This window comes from Amphiura filiformis, chromosome 17 (assembly GCF_039555335.1).
Source record: "Amphiura filiformis chromosome 17, Afil_fr2py, whole genome shotgun sequence".
Classification (NCBI taxonomy): Eukaryota; Metazoa; Echinodermata; class Ophiuroidea; order Amphilepidida; family Amphiuridae; genus Amphiura; species Amphiura filiformis.
Window position 1 is genome coordinate 23,399,655 of NC_092644.1, and position 19,160 is coordinate 23,418,814.

Here is a 19,160-nt window from a genome sequence, read left to right on the forward strand (position 1 = left end):
TGAGGTTATATTTTTGGTCGCCTAGAGGGCGCTGTTTTCATCCCGGACAAAGATGGCCGACTAGCTGAACGAAGGAAGGTTGTTTTGTTCGGTGTTTTATGTGTATTTTCTTGGTGTAAGGTAATAGTTTTCAGGATGAAAAAGATGGCAGAGTCTCGTGAGTGTCCGCTGAATTTCTACGACTTCAGTCCGGTAGATCACACGAAGGCATGCCCCCGATATACTGCAGGTAAGATAGGCACTAATCGGGAAAGGCTGCACAATTCTGCACCTTTGACATGGTACAGAACACAGAATAGATTTCCATAGACTTTACGTGCAAAATAGGGGTCACGTTTTAGGCCATAAGTCGTGTTACCTCCATCTTTGAAATATATATTTGATATCATCTTAATCAGAATAAAATTCTGCATTATAACATTCTGAAAAATCTGATAATGCCTCAACATTTTTATTTCAGTCTACTTTTTGAGAAAATTAGCATGTTAATTATGATTTACTTATTTAAAAAAAGCTAGATTTTCCCGGACCCTTGTTAACATCCGACTGCTAACCACGTTTTCACTTTGTGTGTTCATGCGTGCAAGCATAATCGTAATCATCACTTAAATTTTCACGTTTTCTTTTCAGTGTTGCCAGTCTTCAGGAAATTTCCTGATTTCAAGAAATTTTGCTCGAATGATCCTGTACTGTAGGAATGTATCTGCAAAGTACATTTTTCATGAAATATTCAGGATTTTTTGACAACACTGATTGGCATCTTTGTCTTTTAAAATTTGCAGAGATCTTGAATCTTGTAAACCACAATTTTCAACAGTAGGCCCTACAATACTAAATTAAAATTTTCTTAATTTTCTTATTCAATTAAAGACAGGATCTTGGTGTACAAGAAGTTGTACTGAACTCCCAATGCGAGAGCTTTGTAGTACGAGCAAACTGAATCAATTCTAGTAGTATCAATTTAATTTGTTCTTTCATTTGTGAATTTCCATGTTGCCAGTTCTACAAAGAGAAGAAAGTGAAGGAATTGGCATAGAAGAACTAGACACCTTACAGCTGGAGCTGGAAACATTGCTAGCCGCTGTATCAAGGCGTATGCGCCAATTGGATTCCGAGACACAGATACTGGCAGAATGGCAAGAGAAGAAAGATGTTAAGAAAGGTGGTAAACCGGTGAGTACATGTGCACGTACGCTGCAATTTTGTTCACAAAGTAATACTTTTTAAGGCGATATAACACCCTGATTTTCATCAGTAGGCCTACCCATCTTCTTTTTTTTGTTGCAAATTTATGAAGTACCGTATATAAATATGTTCATCATCTCATGTCCTGAACTTATAAAATATCTCTACATACAAAGTGGTTTTAAACCATTTTAGAAAATCATTTTAGCCCTATATATTTTTTTGTTTACTGTATCCTGGTAACTGAGATGTGTGTTTCATAACAAACCATAATTTATTCTATTGAACATGTCCAAGTAGAATACATGAATAGAATACATTAAATCCTTTGTTATACTATCTATAGAAATGTACTCACTGATTATAACACTGAATAAATTAAATAGGCCTAATCTCTTCCACATAGACAATTTAATACTACACCATGTATGTATCTTATATAATGTGTTGTTAGGAAAAGAGATTAAAAAAGGCTATAAGGTCATCAAAGGTCAGGTCATAGGTCAATTGATTCAGGTCAAATTCAGGCATCAATTTGGAATACATGTGATAGTCTGTCATACATGTCATAATGAGGCATCAATTTTGATATTTTGTCTGTTACTGGATATATAATGGAAATGTGTGAGGTGGATATACTAAAATACCTTGGGATGTAAATGGTGAGTACAATTTAGATTGCCTAGTTGAGATGGATTGGGCAAATAAATATAAAATAGTTACCAAAATCACAAAAATGAAGCTTACGGAAAACTACCTAATATGGTGGTATACTATAGGTGACAAAAAATACAATCTTTTTCAACATTGCTGTAGTTGGTTGTGGTAACCTGTTACCTATGGCTTTTAAGTTTCAGTGACATAGTGTCGCAAGTTCAAAATACAAAATATAGCTCGACATTGAAAATAGAAGCATTTTAACCGGTTCGTTTTTTTTTTTTTTTGGAGCACCAAGTTCATGAAGTCATAAAAGAAATCATGGACCACTTATTCCCATTTTACATATCAACATTATTTCCCTAATGTGTTAGCAACACATATCCAAAATTTTAACGAAATCCGTTGATAGTAAGCTTTCCAAAATGAAGTGAATTTAAATCATCAGTGATGTACCTCCTTTTGGCTTCTATCTTCAAAAGCATGTAAGCTACATTGATACCGATGCCACCAATAAAACGAGAAGATTTGCCCCTTCATTTTGCATACCACTTTGCCCAATTTTTTTTGTAATTTCTTCACAAAATGCAAAAAAAATGCAAAAAAAAAATCAATGGGTGTAGTACCCCCTTAAAGTAACTGTTTTCTATAAGTTTGACTTTTCTTCATCTGAATTTGGTCAGAAGGAGGACTCGCCAGTGGCGCAGCATGAGTTATCCTATGGAGGCACTGGGTCTGATCGGGGGAGGGGGGCACAAGCTTTTTTTCGGCAATTTTCCTACATGATTTTCTAAATTTTCAAATCGATTGGGGCATGATCCCCCCTGTTTTATTTCTTATTTTGTTTATTTTATTTGTCAAACTTCATCACTGGTACATTTAAAATTATTGCACAACAAAATATTGAAATATATATAAAAATATAAGCTTTTAAAAAAAAAAACCAAATGTTATAAGACCAGCAAATAGGCTGGGATAAACAGGTGTAAATACAACTCTAGAACCATCACACCTTGGAAAGACCTAAATAAAATTTGGAAAAAATTAGTGGAATGCTTGGGGCAAAACCTTAAATGGGCCTATAATTTGGGCAGGGGCAAGCAGAAAACTGGGTGCAGGTATCCCGAAACAAATTTGGAATAAAATTGAAACTTTAAAAAATCCTGAGCTTGATATTTGAAAGAAGAAATGGAATTGGATAATCTGGTTTCCAGAGGCAGCTGGTTCCACAAGGGAACAATGCGGTTGAAGTACATTGTATGATTGTTTGTGGGATTCAGAAATGTCGCCAAATTTCAATTATGTTCTGGTAGACCAGAAGAAAATAACAACACAGTGGCATATATAGCGGGAGAGCGGGTTGGTGCAGCCATAGTTCCCTCACCTTGCACCATTGAGGTCCCGGGTTCAAGCCCTGGCCATGCCCAAGGACTGTATGTGCACTTGGTTTTATCCCGATTCCATGCTCACTCACACAGGTTTTCTCCAGGATCTCGGTTTCCTCCTCCTTTCAAAAATCGGAGATTAGTTGTTTGGTTTTTTTAAAACTTCCTTCACCCAATGGAATTTATGGAGCTGCACAGAAAATTGGTGGATGTTACAAGTATGGATAGGTTTGCATTGATGTGATCTGATTGTGAGGATTCACCATGGCAGCGAAATTACAGCGCTTTGAATCCTCTAAGACCTGGAAAATATTGTTTTGTAAATTTCAGTACTGATAATATTATTGTTTTACATTCTTGTGTGATTTCTAGACTGAGGAGGTCAAAGTAGCAACACCATCAGGCAAGCGTGGTCGCACAGACTCGGACAAACCAGAGAAGAAACCCAAGAAAGCAAAGGAATCGGCAGGTGGTGGTAAACCTGGAGCAACTGCTGCTGCTGCTGCTGCACAAGGGGCCAAGGATGCGTCTGGTGGAACACCAGGCAAGCCAAAAGTCAAGAGTATACATGTGAGTTTTAACATTTCCTCAATTTACTCTTTAATGGTTTATTTTGGGTGTTCTCAATGTGATCACAGGCCATGGCAGGCCAAACAAATATCAAAGATCCGTGTTCATACACCTTGTTTTGAAAAACCCTGATTTAATTGCCTTGCTTTCGTGCCCATGTCATATTTCTGACCAGACCTAGAAATCTGTGGCAGTACGGGTGAATCCATTTGAATTCTTGCAAGAGAATTCTTTTTCACACAAATTTAGGATTGCCTCAATTTACATTTCTACATGTACCTCCCACTGCCCAAAACAAATAAAAAAAAATAAAAAAATACTGCCCTCTATCAGTCTGATTCAGTCAGTCACCAAATCCAAGATGCCGATTGAAATATTTACATCTTTCCACCGAATGGCCCCTCAAATCAGTAATATTGTACAATATATAGTAAATTATACCATAATTTGCCATTTAGGGTTCAGTTGCTTAAGTTAAATGAAGTATAAGGCGTTGTGGTGGCTGTACAAACATGTATTATAGTAAGGCCAATCTTTTAATGTTTTTGTGGAGGGTGTCTGTTTGTCTTTATCATGAAAAAGACACTCATTTAAAGGCATATGCTTGTAGATGGAATTATACAGTATCAACTTGTCGCTATTATAGAGTTTCAAGCAATTGTTTGTATGTTATTTGCAGCAAAAACTACAAGAGTATGAATTCACAGATGATCCTGTTGCTGAAGCCGCCCTACCCCGTGTACCACGCAACGATGCCCCAGATCGTTTCTGGTCATCGGTAGAACCATACTGTGCAGAGGTTACCAGTGATGATCTGAAGTCTATGGAAGAGATGCTGACTGTAGGCAGCAGTGATGATGATGGGGAGTATTACAAGGTGCCGACTCTTGGAAAACATTACTCACTAAGATGGGCTCAGGAAGATCTGGCCGCAGAACAGAAAGAAGGTTAGTTTTGTGTGTGTTCACCCCTGATTTGTTATTTTTTTATAATTCATTCGTTCATTTGTTCATTTAATCTTTTGTTCGTTCGTTCTTTCATTCTTTTATTCATTCTTTCATTCATTATAGGCTTAATCAATGATTATGTATGCAAAATATTTTGTCTAACTGCACAAGCAACTTCAAGTTTACTTACCTCTTTTCTAATGCTAGCATTTCTATTCTTTTAAATGCCATTCCAGTTGAATTCCATACATCCGCAATGGAAACCATTTACCTTAATCTACCACACAGTGGGTGTTGATTTCAAGTGGAGTCACCCATTCAGGTAAACCCCATTTGATATCTACACCCCCTGTGTAGGAGATTTAGGTCATGTCTTCCATAGGGGGTGTATGGATTTCGACTAGAATAGCCTAATGAGGTAAGATCTGCCACGTTTGCAAGAGAGGACAATTAGTGTAACCCAATGTTTTTGCTCTACTATCTTTGGTTTTAAGCGCAGGAATGTTTGCTGTGTGCAAATCACTACATGCGCAAACCTTTGTAATGTTCATGCAAATATCCAGGCATGGATTATTACCCAATTTTAGTCCTACTATTTTGATCCTCATCGTGACAATCCAATATGGTTCTATATGCAGAGTCATGACCTCTTTGGTTTGTTATCTTGTATTATACACCTGCAGGAAGTAGAATATCAGACAAAAAGAAGAGTGCTTCTATCACGTCCAATGGTAAAGATGCCAAATCATTACTCAAGAAAGTTGAGAGGTAAGTAGCATGTACATTGTATCTTGTATTAACCCTGGAATTTTGGAAACCTTTGGGCCTCATAACTGCTATATTGTTGGTCTAAAATATATACCGTATTTCGTCAAATAGTCGCCTCCCCCCCTCAAATAAACGCCCCCACTACTTTTTTTCAACCAAGATGTTTCAAAAATGCCGATATTTCCATGCTATCTTGTGTAGTAAGCTTACCAAGTTGCGCACATGGTCGATAATAGCGTCAATAATTGGCGAAAATCTGGATCAGAAACCCGGAAGTGAGCCAGAAGTCAGTGTTTCTAGTTCATAGTTCGTCATTTTACTGTGTGTTTTTAGTTTACCTAATGATTTTAACGGGAATTATCGTTCTAAAATTGACCTTGAATAAACGCCCCCCTTGGGAAAATGTAACGCCTGGGGCATTTATTTGAATGAAATACGGTATATAAAAGTATTATTTAGAATGTCAAAGACTTGACAAATTCATCTGTGGGGTCAAATGTGGGCAAAAATGCTCAGTTTTAGGGTAACCCTGGCAGGCTCAGTGGGTGCACTATGTGTGTACTATTCGAGGGCGTTGGTAATATGAGGAACTGAGTCAGATCTGACCCACATTTTTATTATTGTTTAATACAGTGATGAAGATTATTTTTGCCCCCACAATGTGCAGGCTCGTTCTGGTGCAGATGGGTGGCTATCTGTCCTGTTTACTCACTGGTTCGCTGGCTGGGTGGAAGCAAAATCATTAATCCACTGTGCAGCGTTCAATTTACCTGGTTTAGCAGAGCAATATGCTCCCCATTTTGGACAACCTGCTACACAAATTTCAGCTTGTATAGCAATATTTTACAATGTAAACATTTTTCAAGCTCGTATCATAAGAACAGTACCTAAATAATGTTTTCGCAATGTTTATGCAAATTTTTCAAAGTAAATCCAACGCAATAACCGATCAAATGCAAACTTGGTATTCTAGTTATCCTTTTGGACCATTCACCCAAAGACTTATTATTACTTGTTGTCATTGTTATTTTACAGAGATGAAGATTCATGTCCTTTTGGACCATTCACCCAAAGACTTATTGTTACTTGTTGTCATTGTTATTTTACAGAGATGAAGATTCATGTCCTTTTGGACCATTCACCCAAAGACTTATTGTTACTTGTTGTCATTGTTATGTTACAGAGATGAAGATTCGTGTCCTTTTGGGCCACTCACCCAAAGACTTATTGTTACTTGTTGTCATTGTTATTTTACAGAGATGAAGATTCATGTCCTTTTGGACCATTCACCCAAAGACTTATTATTACTTGTTGTCATTATTATTTTACAGAGATGAAGATTCATGTCCTTTTGGACCACTCACCCAAAGACTTATTATTATTTGCTGTCATTGTTATTTTTCAGAGATGAAGATTCATGTCCTTTTGGACCACTCACCCAAAGACTTATTATTATTTGTTGTCATTATTATTTTACAGAGATGAAGATTCATGTCCTTTTGGACCATTCACCAAAGACTTATTATTACTTGTTGTCATTATTATTTTACAGAGATGAAGATTCATGTCCTTTTGGGCCACTCACCCAAAGACCTATTATTATTTGCTGTCATTGTTATTTTTCAGAGATGAAGATTCATGTCCTTTTGGACCACTCACCCAAAGACTTATTATTATTTGTTGTCATTATTATTTTACAGAGATGAAGATTCATGTCCTTTTGGACCATTCACCAAAGACTTATTATTACTTGTTGTCATTATTATTTTACAGAGATGAAGATTCATGTCCTTTTGGGCCACTCACCCAAAGACCTATTATTATTTGCTGTCATTGTTATTTTTCAGAGATGAAGATTCATGTCCTTTTGGACCACTCACCCAAAGACTTATTATTATTTGTTGTCATTATTATTTTACAGAGATGAAGATTCATGTCCTTTTGGACCATTCACCAAACACTTATTATTACTTGTTGTCATTATTATTTTACAGAGATGAAGATTCATGTCCTTTTGGGCCACTCACCCAAAGACTTATTATTATTTGCTGTCATTGTTATTTTTCAGAGATGAAGATTCATGTCCTTTTGGACCACTCACCCAAAGACTTATTATTATTTGTTGTCATTATTATTTTACAGAGATGAAGATTCATGTCCTTTTGGACCATTCACCAAAGACTTATTATTACTTGTTGTCATTATTATTTTACAGAGATGAAGATTCATGTCCTTTTGGGCCACTCACCCAAAGACTTATTGTTACTTGTTGTCATTGTTATGTTACAGAGATGAAGATTCGTGTCCTTTTGGGCCACTCACCCAAAGACTTATTGTTACTTGTTGTCATTGTTATGTTACAGAGATGAAGATTCGTGTCCTTTTGGACCACTCACTCAAAGACTTATTGTTACTTGTTGTCATTGTTATGTTACAGAGATGAAGATTCATGTCCATTTGGACCACTCACCCAAAGACTTATTGTTACTTGTTGTCATTGTTATGTTACAGAGATGAAGATTCATGTCCTTTTGGACCACTCACCCAAAGACTTATTGTTACTTGTTGTCATTGTTATGTTACAGAGATGAAGATTCATGTCCTTTTGGGCCACTCACCCAAAGACTTATTGTTACTTGTTGTCATTGTTATGTTACAGAGATGAAGATTCATGTCCTTTTGGGCCACTCACCCAAAGACTTATTGTTACTTGTTGTCATTGTTATGTTACAGAGATGAAGATTCATGTCCTTTTGGGCCACTCACCCAAAGACTTATTGTTACTTGTTGTCATTGTTATGTTACAGAGATGAAGATTCGTGTCCTTTTGGACCACTCACTCAAAGACTTATTGTTACTTGTTGTCATTGTTATTTTACAGAGATGAAGATTCATGTCCTTTTGGGCCACTCACCCAAAGACTTATTGTTACTTGTTGTCATTGTTATGTTACAGAGATGAAGATTCGTGTCCTTTTGGACCACTCACCCAAAGACTTATTGTTACTTGTTGTCATTGTTATGTTACAGAGATGAAGATTCGTGTCCTTTTGGACCACTCACTCAAAGACTTATTGTTACTTGTTGTCATTGTTATGTTACAGAGATGAAGATTCATGTCCATTTGGGCCACTCACCCAAAGACTTATCTCAGCATTGGTAGAAGAAAACATCATGACGCCACTTGAAGATATCATCATGGAATCTAAGGTACCCAAATTGTTGCAATTAAAATTTGAGACAAACAAAATTAAGAAGTGCAGGTGCAAACATTAGAAAAAAAATTGGACAATCCACCAACACAGGAATCGAACCCATGACATTCTGCATGTTAGTCAGGGACCTGATGTAATATTTGTTGCAGTTTTGAAGGACTGGAACTAACAAATGTTGATGCAGATCAAGCCAGGCAGCGGCCACGTCCGGCCATGGTTTTCAATCTCCGTTGTTGGCTTAAGCAGTAATGTAAACTCTCGTCTTTAAAGGAAATATTTTGTTTAACTACACCACCAAATGAGCAACAAATATATGAAGGCCAATTTGATCACAATTATAGCTCATGTCTATTTCATAAAAGAAAATCAAATAAATCTTTCATGAAGTGTTAATTCCTACCCACAGCATCAACTGCTACATAGGTAAACTATGGTACACATCCTATGGAAGACATGCCCTTAATCTTCCACACAGGTAGTGTGAATTTCAAATGGGGTCACCTGCTCCCTTTGAAATCTACACCCCCTGTGAAGGAGATTCAGGTCACATCTTTCATAGGAGGTGTGTAGATTTCAACTGAAATAACCCAATTGTCTAGGTTTCTAGTTTAAATTCTTACGAATCATTGTGTATCATTTTCCCCATTTTTTTTTTTTTGTAGAGTGAAAAAGCAGAGAAAGATGAGAAAGAGTCTAAGTCTCCACGAAATGGTAAATCTTCCCCCAGGAATGGCAGTCGACCATTCACGGTACCTCACACTAGAGCATTGGAAGCTAGAATACGAGAAGAACTATTCACACAAGGTAAGGTTGGATATGATTCAACACTCAGTAATAAATAGATGTACCGTATTCATTCCAATAAGCGCCCATGCCCCAATAAGCGCCCACCCAGGGTATTTTCAATTTGCTAAAGGGTACTATTAATGCTGAAGTGACAGATAGACGTCGATACAGTGAAATAGCTGGAGGACTACAAGTCCTGTGTAAACTTGCAATACATTTTCTGCATCAGAAAAGCTATTAGAACGTCTCAGGACCCTTTTATAGCCTACGGCAATTTATCTCTAATAAACGCCCCTTACAAAAAAATTCGGTAAACCAGGTAAAAATAAGCGCCCACCCAAAATGACTTTGTTAAGCGCCCTGGGCGCTTGGAATGAATACGGTAGTAGTGCTACCAGGTGGGACCATTCACAGAACCTCACACTAGAGCCTTGGAAGCTAGAATACGAGAGGAACTATTCACACAAAGTAAGGTTGGATGTGATTCCACATTCAGTGATAAATAGATGTTAGTAATGCTACCAGGTGCATCTATATTGAGGGCCAGGACTCACAGTACATAAGGAGTTTTGCTTCCAAATTTCACAAAATAGCCCACTTGAACTAAATGTACACACAAGGACTACTATTTGGCCCATCAAGTACCTGTGTTGTGTAGGGCTTATGTTATAGAAAAAAAGGAAGGTTTTATTTCAAACTCCAATGGTGACCCGCAGGTCAAATTGCTAGAATGGTACATTAAACACACCTACACAGACACAATGCAATTTGCAGGCAACAGCTTAATCAGCGCCAATATTGCAACGTTGAAACAAACAACTATACAAACATCCAATCCAACCCAACCCCATCCCCAGTAGTTAATGAGGATAAAGTGCCTTGCCCAAGGACACAACACGTTGGGACGAGCGGGGCTCGAACTCGCAACCTATGGATTATGAGTCAGGCGCCTTACCACTCGGCCACACATGCTCCCACTATGGTGAAGATGTGCAGAAGCAAAATCATTAAACCACTCTGCAGCCTACATGCAATAACTGATTTAATTTCTTAAGGCCTAAAAAAAAATTGTTTGATTGGCGTAACCCGACCTACCCTAAAATTAGGCCCGACCCTAACTTTTTTTATTGTTTTTTTGCAAAAAAAAATAATAAAATTAAAAAAATAAATTAAAATAAATCAATTTTTAAAAAAAAGAAGAAAAAAAGTTCCAAAGCCTTTATCAAACGAAATTTACAGCTTAAAAAGTAAAATGTGCTGTATAGATTTGTATCAGGTTATTTGCATATTAATGAATATTAATGACCTTTTTTTCATATTTGGCCTGAAAGTCAACTAATCGGTCGAAACATTTGAGACAGTAGGTTGAATGAGGACAAGCAAGTTGTCTTTTTTTTTATGGCTTGATCAAAAAAAGTATTTTGAGCCCTGTAAGCAAGGCACTTTCCCATCGCTAATGGAGCTTTTCAGCAGCTGATTGGATATCTTTGGAAATTAGTTCAAGAAGATGTCCCAGGTGACAAAAACACTTTAAGCAATCACACATTGGCAACAGTGCATTCGATGAGCATGAGGCATGGTGTGATTGTTTATACCAATTATGTACCACGTTGCTCTTAATTGAAATAGCGTATTGAATGTGGTGTTCACTGCATAGTCGAATATGCGTTCAAATCCCCAGAAATTGATTGGTTGAACATTTTGACAATTACATGAATTTGCCATACCTTAACATTTTTTCAGGTCTACTAGACGTAGATGACTCAATAACAGAAGATATTGAGACAGATGAAGTCCTAGCAGAACTTCAGAAACGACAGGCTGAGTTGAGGGCGCTGTCTTCACACAATCGCAACCAAAAGAACCGATTAGTACGTCTGGCCAAGGAAGAAATGAAACGCCAGGAGCTAAGACAGAAAATGAGGGCTGCAGACAATGAGGTATGCATAAAAATATTTTTCAATTTGATAAATCTTTTTATTTCGACCCACATATCACAGATGAAGAGTAACTAAAATGTACGTACCATATCGATATGAATTTGACAGGTTGCTGGGTACAGATAATTATTAGAACAGGGATCTGAAATGCAGTACTGCATAAAGTAACCCTTTATGTTACCCGCTTTCACTCATTTATCAGGCTGAATAAATACATTCCACCATTAATAATTGATATGCTGCCCTCTCATTCTCTTTTGCGTGGTCCCAGAGATGTCATGCATAACATGAAACATTATTATGTTTTGATGAATGCAAGTGTGTGAAAATATTGGATCCAACACATAATAATGATAAAATTGATGCTTTCGCCCAATATTTATTGAGTCGAGCTATGAGTTTTAAAATATTGGACTCGACTACGTCTCGGTCCAATATTTTAAAACTCATAGCTCGACCAATAAATATGGGCTCAATCTATCCAATTTTATATCAAAGTATAATCATATTTATTGCACAGCCCTGATCATATTGCTTAGATGTTAAGCTGAAAATCAACAAAAAATGTCACTTTCACTAGGATCTACAACATGCTAATCTATCAGGGGTGCAGTTCTTTAACCTGAATACCTTTGTACATTCATTGAATGACCTTTGAAAATTTGGGTACAAAAACTCATACTCTGCAACTTGAGGTCAAATTTTGCACTATGATTGTTTAATTGAGGTTAGAGAACTATGTCATTGGGATGAGGTCATTGTGGTCCATAGTGTTTAGAGTAAAAACTTTGCAGATTTTTGTAGGATTTTGGACAAAGGGGTCTCAAAGAACTGGGGTCTTTGGAACTTGGGTATAAAGGAGCATGTGTGTGCCTGCTGTACACACCTGTCCTGGCTCTGATAAGTCATCACAACTGGTTATGTAAGTTTCAATCTTTGCAATGTATTATTGTTTTTGTAGACAATGGAAGCATTCCGCCGCATCATGGCTGCCAGACAAAAGAAACGCTCACCAACCAAGAAAGAAAAGGACCAAGCATGGAAAGTTTTGAAAGAAAGAGAAACTCTTGCCAAACAACTCAACTCTATGTAAGCTTTTGTAGCCATTCATAGGAACGGATAGATGAAAAGCAAATGGACTGCTTTAGCTCTTACACAGGTCATATCATTGTGATTTTCATTATATTCACGGCTAGATTTATGACAAAAATCCACAAATTGATTCTTGCAATTCTCGTGATAATTTGCATGAATCAAATTTGATTTTTACAAACTTTTTGTGTTTGCGTAGCAAATATTGGGCGAGAATCAAACGATTGTCGTAAAAAGCAATTGCAAGTTCATTCGTGCGCTGTGCAACAAAATTCTACCCCTGGTATTGATACACCCCAGATATCTATAAACCATCTCAGAGAAGATGTCTTGCACTTCCCACAGTGCACTGCTTCCATTTCTATTTTCTGTACTGATTTGCTGTCCAGTGCAACATGGATCGATAGTAACAAAAGGTAACTCAATGAACAGAGTATAAATATTGTACAAAAATACAATTTTATAAAGCAAATCTGTGTGTATTTGGACTGTCTTTGACATTTTCACCCTGAAAAGGGGGCCTTTTTGTCAATTTGTGGATGGGTGCATCACTCCCTGCGCTAAACTGTATATTTACTTTAACCCTCCTACAAATATGCACATCATTTTATTTGTCAGAAGTATAAAAAAATGCCACATGGAACTATGTTAAGTTCATTTGTACAACATGTCCAATCTGCCTTGGACAGTGCAGTTTGTACTTGAATCAAGCTCAACCACTAGAAATGTTTTGACTGCTTCAAGTTTGAACATCAGCCAGACAGGTAGACGTGTGTTGTGATTCATGGAATGGCATAACTGGTGTGAATTGTTTATCAAAATGGGAATGCAAAGTACCGTATTCGTTCCATTAACCGCCCATGCCCCTATAAGCGCCTACCCAGAAACTTTAAAACACGCACAATGTGAAATTATTAACCGCCCATCCAATGTTGTCAAAATATTTCCATTAAGCTTACCTGTTGAGCATGTCAAGTGACCATACATGCATGCATGTGAGAAATTGAGCAGTATCCAAAATGTGCATCAAAATGAAATTATGATGCTATTTAATAGTGGGCAGATGTATGGATATTAAAAATTTCATCACAATAACCACCTGCAAATTCTAACTTCAAAATTGAATTTTATTTGCCGGCAGTCGCCATTAACTGGCAAAATATGGACACATTTTTTTCAGGGCGCACTAACTGTGAGTGACTAAATACTATCAGACGGTGATTGATAACTAAAACAATATACAAAATAAACGCCCACCCAAAATGACTTTGTTAAGCACCCTGGGCGGTTATTGGAATGAAGACAGTAGCCTACTGCAACATTGGTAACTGTGAAGTTGTCAAAGTAATATGCAATGAAAGAGGAATTTTTAGTGGACTATGTTGATGTAATTTTGTGTAATGAGCTGTCCGGATGGAACATCTTCAAAAGCATTTTGTATATTGTAGCATTAAATTTGTTGTAGGCTACAATCCCAGTCATAAATAGTTCAAACACTTGTGTCAATGTAGGACTGTTTGAAACCGTATTTCTGTTATACTAAACAAACTAAAATTTCGCTTTCTTTGGTCTTTTAAGACTTAAAAGTCTGAACCCTTCCCTACTACTACAGCCCTCCCCTTGCCCCACCAATCAATGTTGGATGTCTCTAGGGGTGCATGACCAAAAAACAACTACCAACATTGATCGGGGAATGGGGGAATATTTGAAGTACCCATGTTAAAGTGTTCGAACAATTATGACCGGGATTGTAGGTGTTCCCAACCTTGTTTGGAATGTGGCCACATTTCTTAGAAAACTAAATTATGAGAGGCGCCACTCTGATCGCAAAACTGAGGACAGTGTAAGAGCAGAAGCTTGGGTAAGAACTTGACAGTGTAAGAGCTGGACTTCGTATGCTACTGAGCCATGTATGACACAAACAAAGCAGACAACATAAAAAAATATCATCTTTTCTCAACTTCTTGGGATGAACTATAGCTAAAATAATAGTTTCTCGATCATGAGAGAATGAATGTACTGCATGCTCTGCATAATGTCGCAAGTTTAGTGGAATGACACGATAGCGCGATAAATTGTGCATGCACAGGAAATGCTGCGCTACCCAAAGCGTGTGTGGTAGGTGTTGTACGCCGACGCAATTGTCATTGCGTGCCTATAGAGCTCTCATGATCGAGATAATATTATTTTAGCTATAATTATGTATCTGTTTATTATAGGTTGTCTCATGAATCACGAGTTACAATGGGGTTGTGAGCCCCTGGTTGGGAACCCTAGTGTAGACTGTACATAACAATGTAGATGTAGCTATTTATTATGTGTATATAATGGTGTAGAGATATCAGGAAATTATTCAGGATTTAGAGACCAAACATGTATGAAAGATGTACTAAAATAAGTCACACCACTCATGAACAGACCAGTTCATCATCCGCAGAGTAAGTAAGTAACATAGTAAGTGTTTCTATTCCAAAAAACGGTAGATAATGGTGTGCCAACAGTGGGCTATTCCAGTTGAAATCCACACACCCAGGTAGAGCAACTACTTGATTATATGTGACACGGTCAAAGGAAATGAGTCGGATGTCGCTAATATTGATTTTGAAATATTGACAAAGAAAGTGTTAAAATTCTTTTGTTTTATATTGTTTTCAGTGATTGATATATTGACGTTACTTTGCAAAGAAAAGTCGTATCAACATGGTGTTTTCAGTTTCTGAAAGCTCTCAATGTCCTCTTTAGAAACATGTGTAAAACTCATTGTCGACCAGGGTTGACATGTGACTCATTCCCCTTAATCACGTCACATATTTCTACATGTTCATACTAGTTACTACATACATAAATGTAGAAATTAAGCACAGGTCATTTTTTTTTAATCACATTTTTGTTACTAAAATGTAGAGTCTCTAATATGGAGAGTTGCGACAACTTCCAAAAATCCGCCATTTTGTGTCTAAATTGTGTCTAAAGTTATACAGTAAGTCTATTGGAAAATCCTGCCAATTTGCATATAAATGGTCGTAACTGTAAAAAACGACCTCGAAACTCATATATGTACACATATATGTGGAAAGCTAACACAATAATGATTCCCTATTTGGGCATACCAATTCTCATTTGCAAGTCATATGACTAAAATCTTAGCCAAAACGTCAAAAAACGTTCTGTAGCCAGGAGCATACTAAAAACGGCATTTGAAACCCTAACAAGACTGCCTTCTTTGAATTCCTTCATTATTGATAGGGTACTATGTGGAAGATCCGTGTTGTCATCAGTTGTAGCTTCTTTGATACATTCCTCGCATAGTGTCTTTTTCACTTTCTGCAGATAGTAGCCGGCAAGGTGGTATAGGCTCGCCGATTCTGCTGGTGTGATTTCCCTGAAATCATAAGAGCAGGGGATAAAATCATCTGGAAAATTATCCTCGTCCTAAACATGTGTAAAACTCATTTTCGACCAGGGTTGACATGCGACTCATTCCCCTTAGTCACATATTTCTACATGTTCATACTAGTTACTACATACATAAATGTAGAAATTAAGCACAGGTCATTTTTTTATCACATTTTTGTTACTAAAATGTAGAGTCTCTAATATGGAGAGTTGCGACAACTTCCAAAAATCCGCCATTTTGTGTCTAAATTGTGTCTAAAGTTATACAGTAAGTCTATTGGAAAATCCTGCCAATTTGCATATAAATGGTTGTAACTGTAAAAAACGACCTCGAAACTCATATATGTACACATTATTTGGAAAGCTAACACAATAATGATTCCCTATTTGGGCATACCAATTCTCATTTACAAGTCATATGACTAAAATCTTAGCCAAAACGTCAAAAAACGTTCTGTAGCCAGGAGCATACTAAAAACGGCATTTGAAACCCTAACAAGACTGCCTTCTTTGAATTCCTTCATTATTGATAGGGTACTATGTGGAAGATGCGTGTTGTCATCAGTTGTAGCTTCTTTGATACATTCCTCGCATAGTGTCTTTTTCACTTTCTGCAGATAGTAGCCGGCAAGGTGATATAGGCTCGCCGATTCTGCTGGTGTGATTTCCCTGAAATCATAAGAGCAGGGGATAAAATCATCTGGAAAATTATCCTCGTCCTCAAGTTGATCTTGTTCCATTGGTTGCAGAAACTCGGCTATATACTCTCCTTCATCCTTTTCATAGGAGCTATGGGATGTGTGGGCCAAATAATAATAATATAATATAATAATATAATAATAATAATTTTATATAGCGCATTACGTCAAAAAAGATCATAAAGTGCTGAACAATATTAAAACCAAAATATAAAAGTACAGATAAAATGTAAAAACCAAATAAAAAAGTACAGATAACATAAAAAAACCAAATTATAATGAAAAACAAGATAATCAAGATAGGTAATGCAAAAAACAAGATGGGTAATGAAGAAGGAAAACGAGCGGAAGAAGCATTAAACACATACTGTGTTGATGTTATCATTTGCAATTAAAGCATATTTGAATTCTAATGGTGAGGGAACAGGTTTCCGGATGCGGACCACAGAGAATAGGTTTTCAAGGCAGTCTTGATCCAATCGCGATGTTAAAAGGTACTTGTGACCAGCGTCTAGGAGTTTGTTAACAATTTGAAGAATTGATTGTGTTGATAAAATTACACCACTTTGAAATGGTTTCCACTTCTCTCCAACCTTCAGACGTTTGAAAAGTTGTATAACCATACGAAGAAAGTTGATCGTTTCCTCATATTTTGTCATATTCAATCTGCTTATCGCCATGACTGGATGCCTGCTTGTCATGAGGTCGAACCATCTTCTTAGTGTTTTGATGAACCACACAGTTGTTAGGTTGGTCTCAGGTCGTTCTTCTTCATTAACTAAATACGTGATTCCTGTGCTAACCTCGTGACTGACTACATTGGTAGCATTGCCAACTTTAATTTTTGTCCAAAGACTCTTGGAATTGAGATAAGTCTTTTATAGGCTTGAGATTGGCACAGGTAGATGGCAAATCATGCATTTGCACGACATCGATGGGAAGAGTGAAATTGTGTCCGTTTACCAGGGCAGCTTTTATGTTTTTAAAAACATGGGGCACATCTGCAAGGAAGTACAACCATTTCCCTGGTGCCTGCGGATACATAATTCGGTTTACAGTATACAAATATTGAATGTTTATGAGTACAATGGCAAGAATAATTTCATGAGGTGAAATATGGACTGTTGTTCCATTCAACGAGGCTTTGCCGAGTTGAATGGACTAGTTCACATTTTACCGAATGAAAATATTCTTTCCATTGAACGAATAAAAGCATTCAATATTTGTTTTATATAACTCATATAAAAAAAATTTTCTTCCACTTAATTTCATAAATCACCAGAAAAACAAAATAAATTAAAAAACATTACAAACTGAATTCATTTTAGAAGCGACACCCATACCTATAATTGGCGAGTCGGGGTAGTCTTTGTACGCGATATACTCTCGCGTCTGTCAGCGTTGCCATTGGTAGCTGCGCGTGAGTACAATGGAAAAAGGACTATTGCACGGGCGCGGAATGCAATAGTCTTTTTCTATAAATAGCAAAAATAATCAATAGTAATTGACCAATCAAATGATAAGAATCTTTGTTTGAGTTATATAATTTCGCATAATGGTGCACAAATCATGCTGAAAGCTCTCCACATGGCTCGGTTAGCACTTCCCATATCGCTGGACACTGCCTCAATATGCAGACCTATTTCTGAAGCCTTCTGTTTGATATCGAGTATGATCTCCTTAAATATTGTACCATCAGTCGAATTGTTGGTAAAATGGTATCAGACGGTTTGTTTTTCCATCGTGTCGTAATTCCACCTAACATAAAGACAAGTGTGTGGTTGGCCATACCTGTATGATTTGGGAGTGTAACGTTTCCATAAACTGTCACTTCCAGCGTCGTATTCCATTTTTGGATTTAATGACATCTCATCTAAAGTCAAACAGCAGACTCTCTCTTCGTCTCGCATAGCTTCTACCTTGAATCTTAGCTTATGGAAGACTTCGTCAAGAACACCTGGTTTAAATTGAATATTTTGCATTCTTCTTTGCAGTGTACGTTAGACTAATTTTTTACCAAATCTGTGGCTTTTAAACATGTTACCATGACAACAGAAGATAGTGAAAATATAAGATTCACTTTATTTTACTATATATGGTAAGTTTTTATCAACCTTGACATATCTGCAAAGTTTCAGATCCAAGTTTGAAAAAATTAGGGAGTTAGACTCATTTAAAACCTATTTTCCCTTGATTTTCATCAAAAATCATGTTTTTTTGATGTTTTAGCTAAGAATTTGGTCACATGACTTGTAAATGAGAATTGGTATGCCCAAATATGGAATCATTATTGTGTTAGCTTTCCAAATATGTGTACATATAAGTTTTGAGGTTGTTTTTAAAGTTACGACCATTTATATGCAAATTGGCAGGATTTTCCCATAGACTTACTGTATAACTTTAGACACAATTAAGACACAAAATGGCGCCCATGTCTCAAATTTGGGTACCTGCCATGTCGCAACTCTCCATAATAGGGAATCTTCTAAAATGGGGGGTTATAGTCCATCAACGGGCATTCT

The 19,160-nt window shown here is 36.9% G+C and overlaps 1 protein-coding gene across 1 annotated transcript; it reads left to right on the top strand.

The window, feature by feature from the left end:
- The first annotated feature begins 25 nt into the window (after positions 1-25).
- LOC140137496 (transcriptional adapter 3-like) lies at positions 26-18,842 on the top strand. Its single transcript, XM_072159213.1, has 9 exons — positions 26-229; positions 1,001-1,173; positions 3,600-3,797; positions 4,477-4,744; positions 5,428-5,512; positions 8,616-8,721; positions 9,389-9,530; positions 11,256-11,452; positions 12,414-18,842. Exons 1-9 carry the CDS (start codon positions 136-138, stop codon positions 12,543-12,545), a joined length of 1,395 nt encoding a protein of 464 aa, XP_072015314.1. The 5' UTR covers positions 26-135; the 3' UTR covers positions 12,546-18,842.
- Positions 18,843-19,160: the final 318 nt, after the last annotated feature.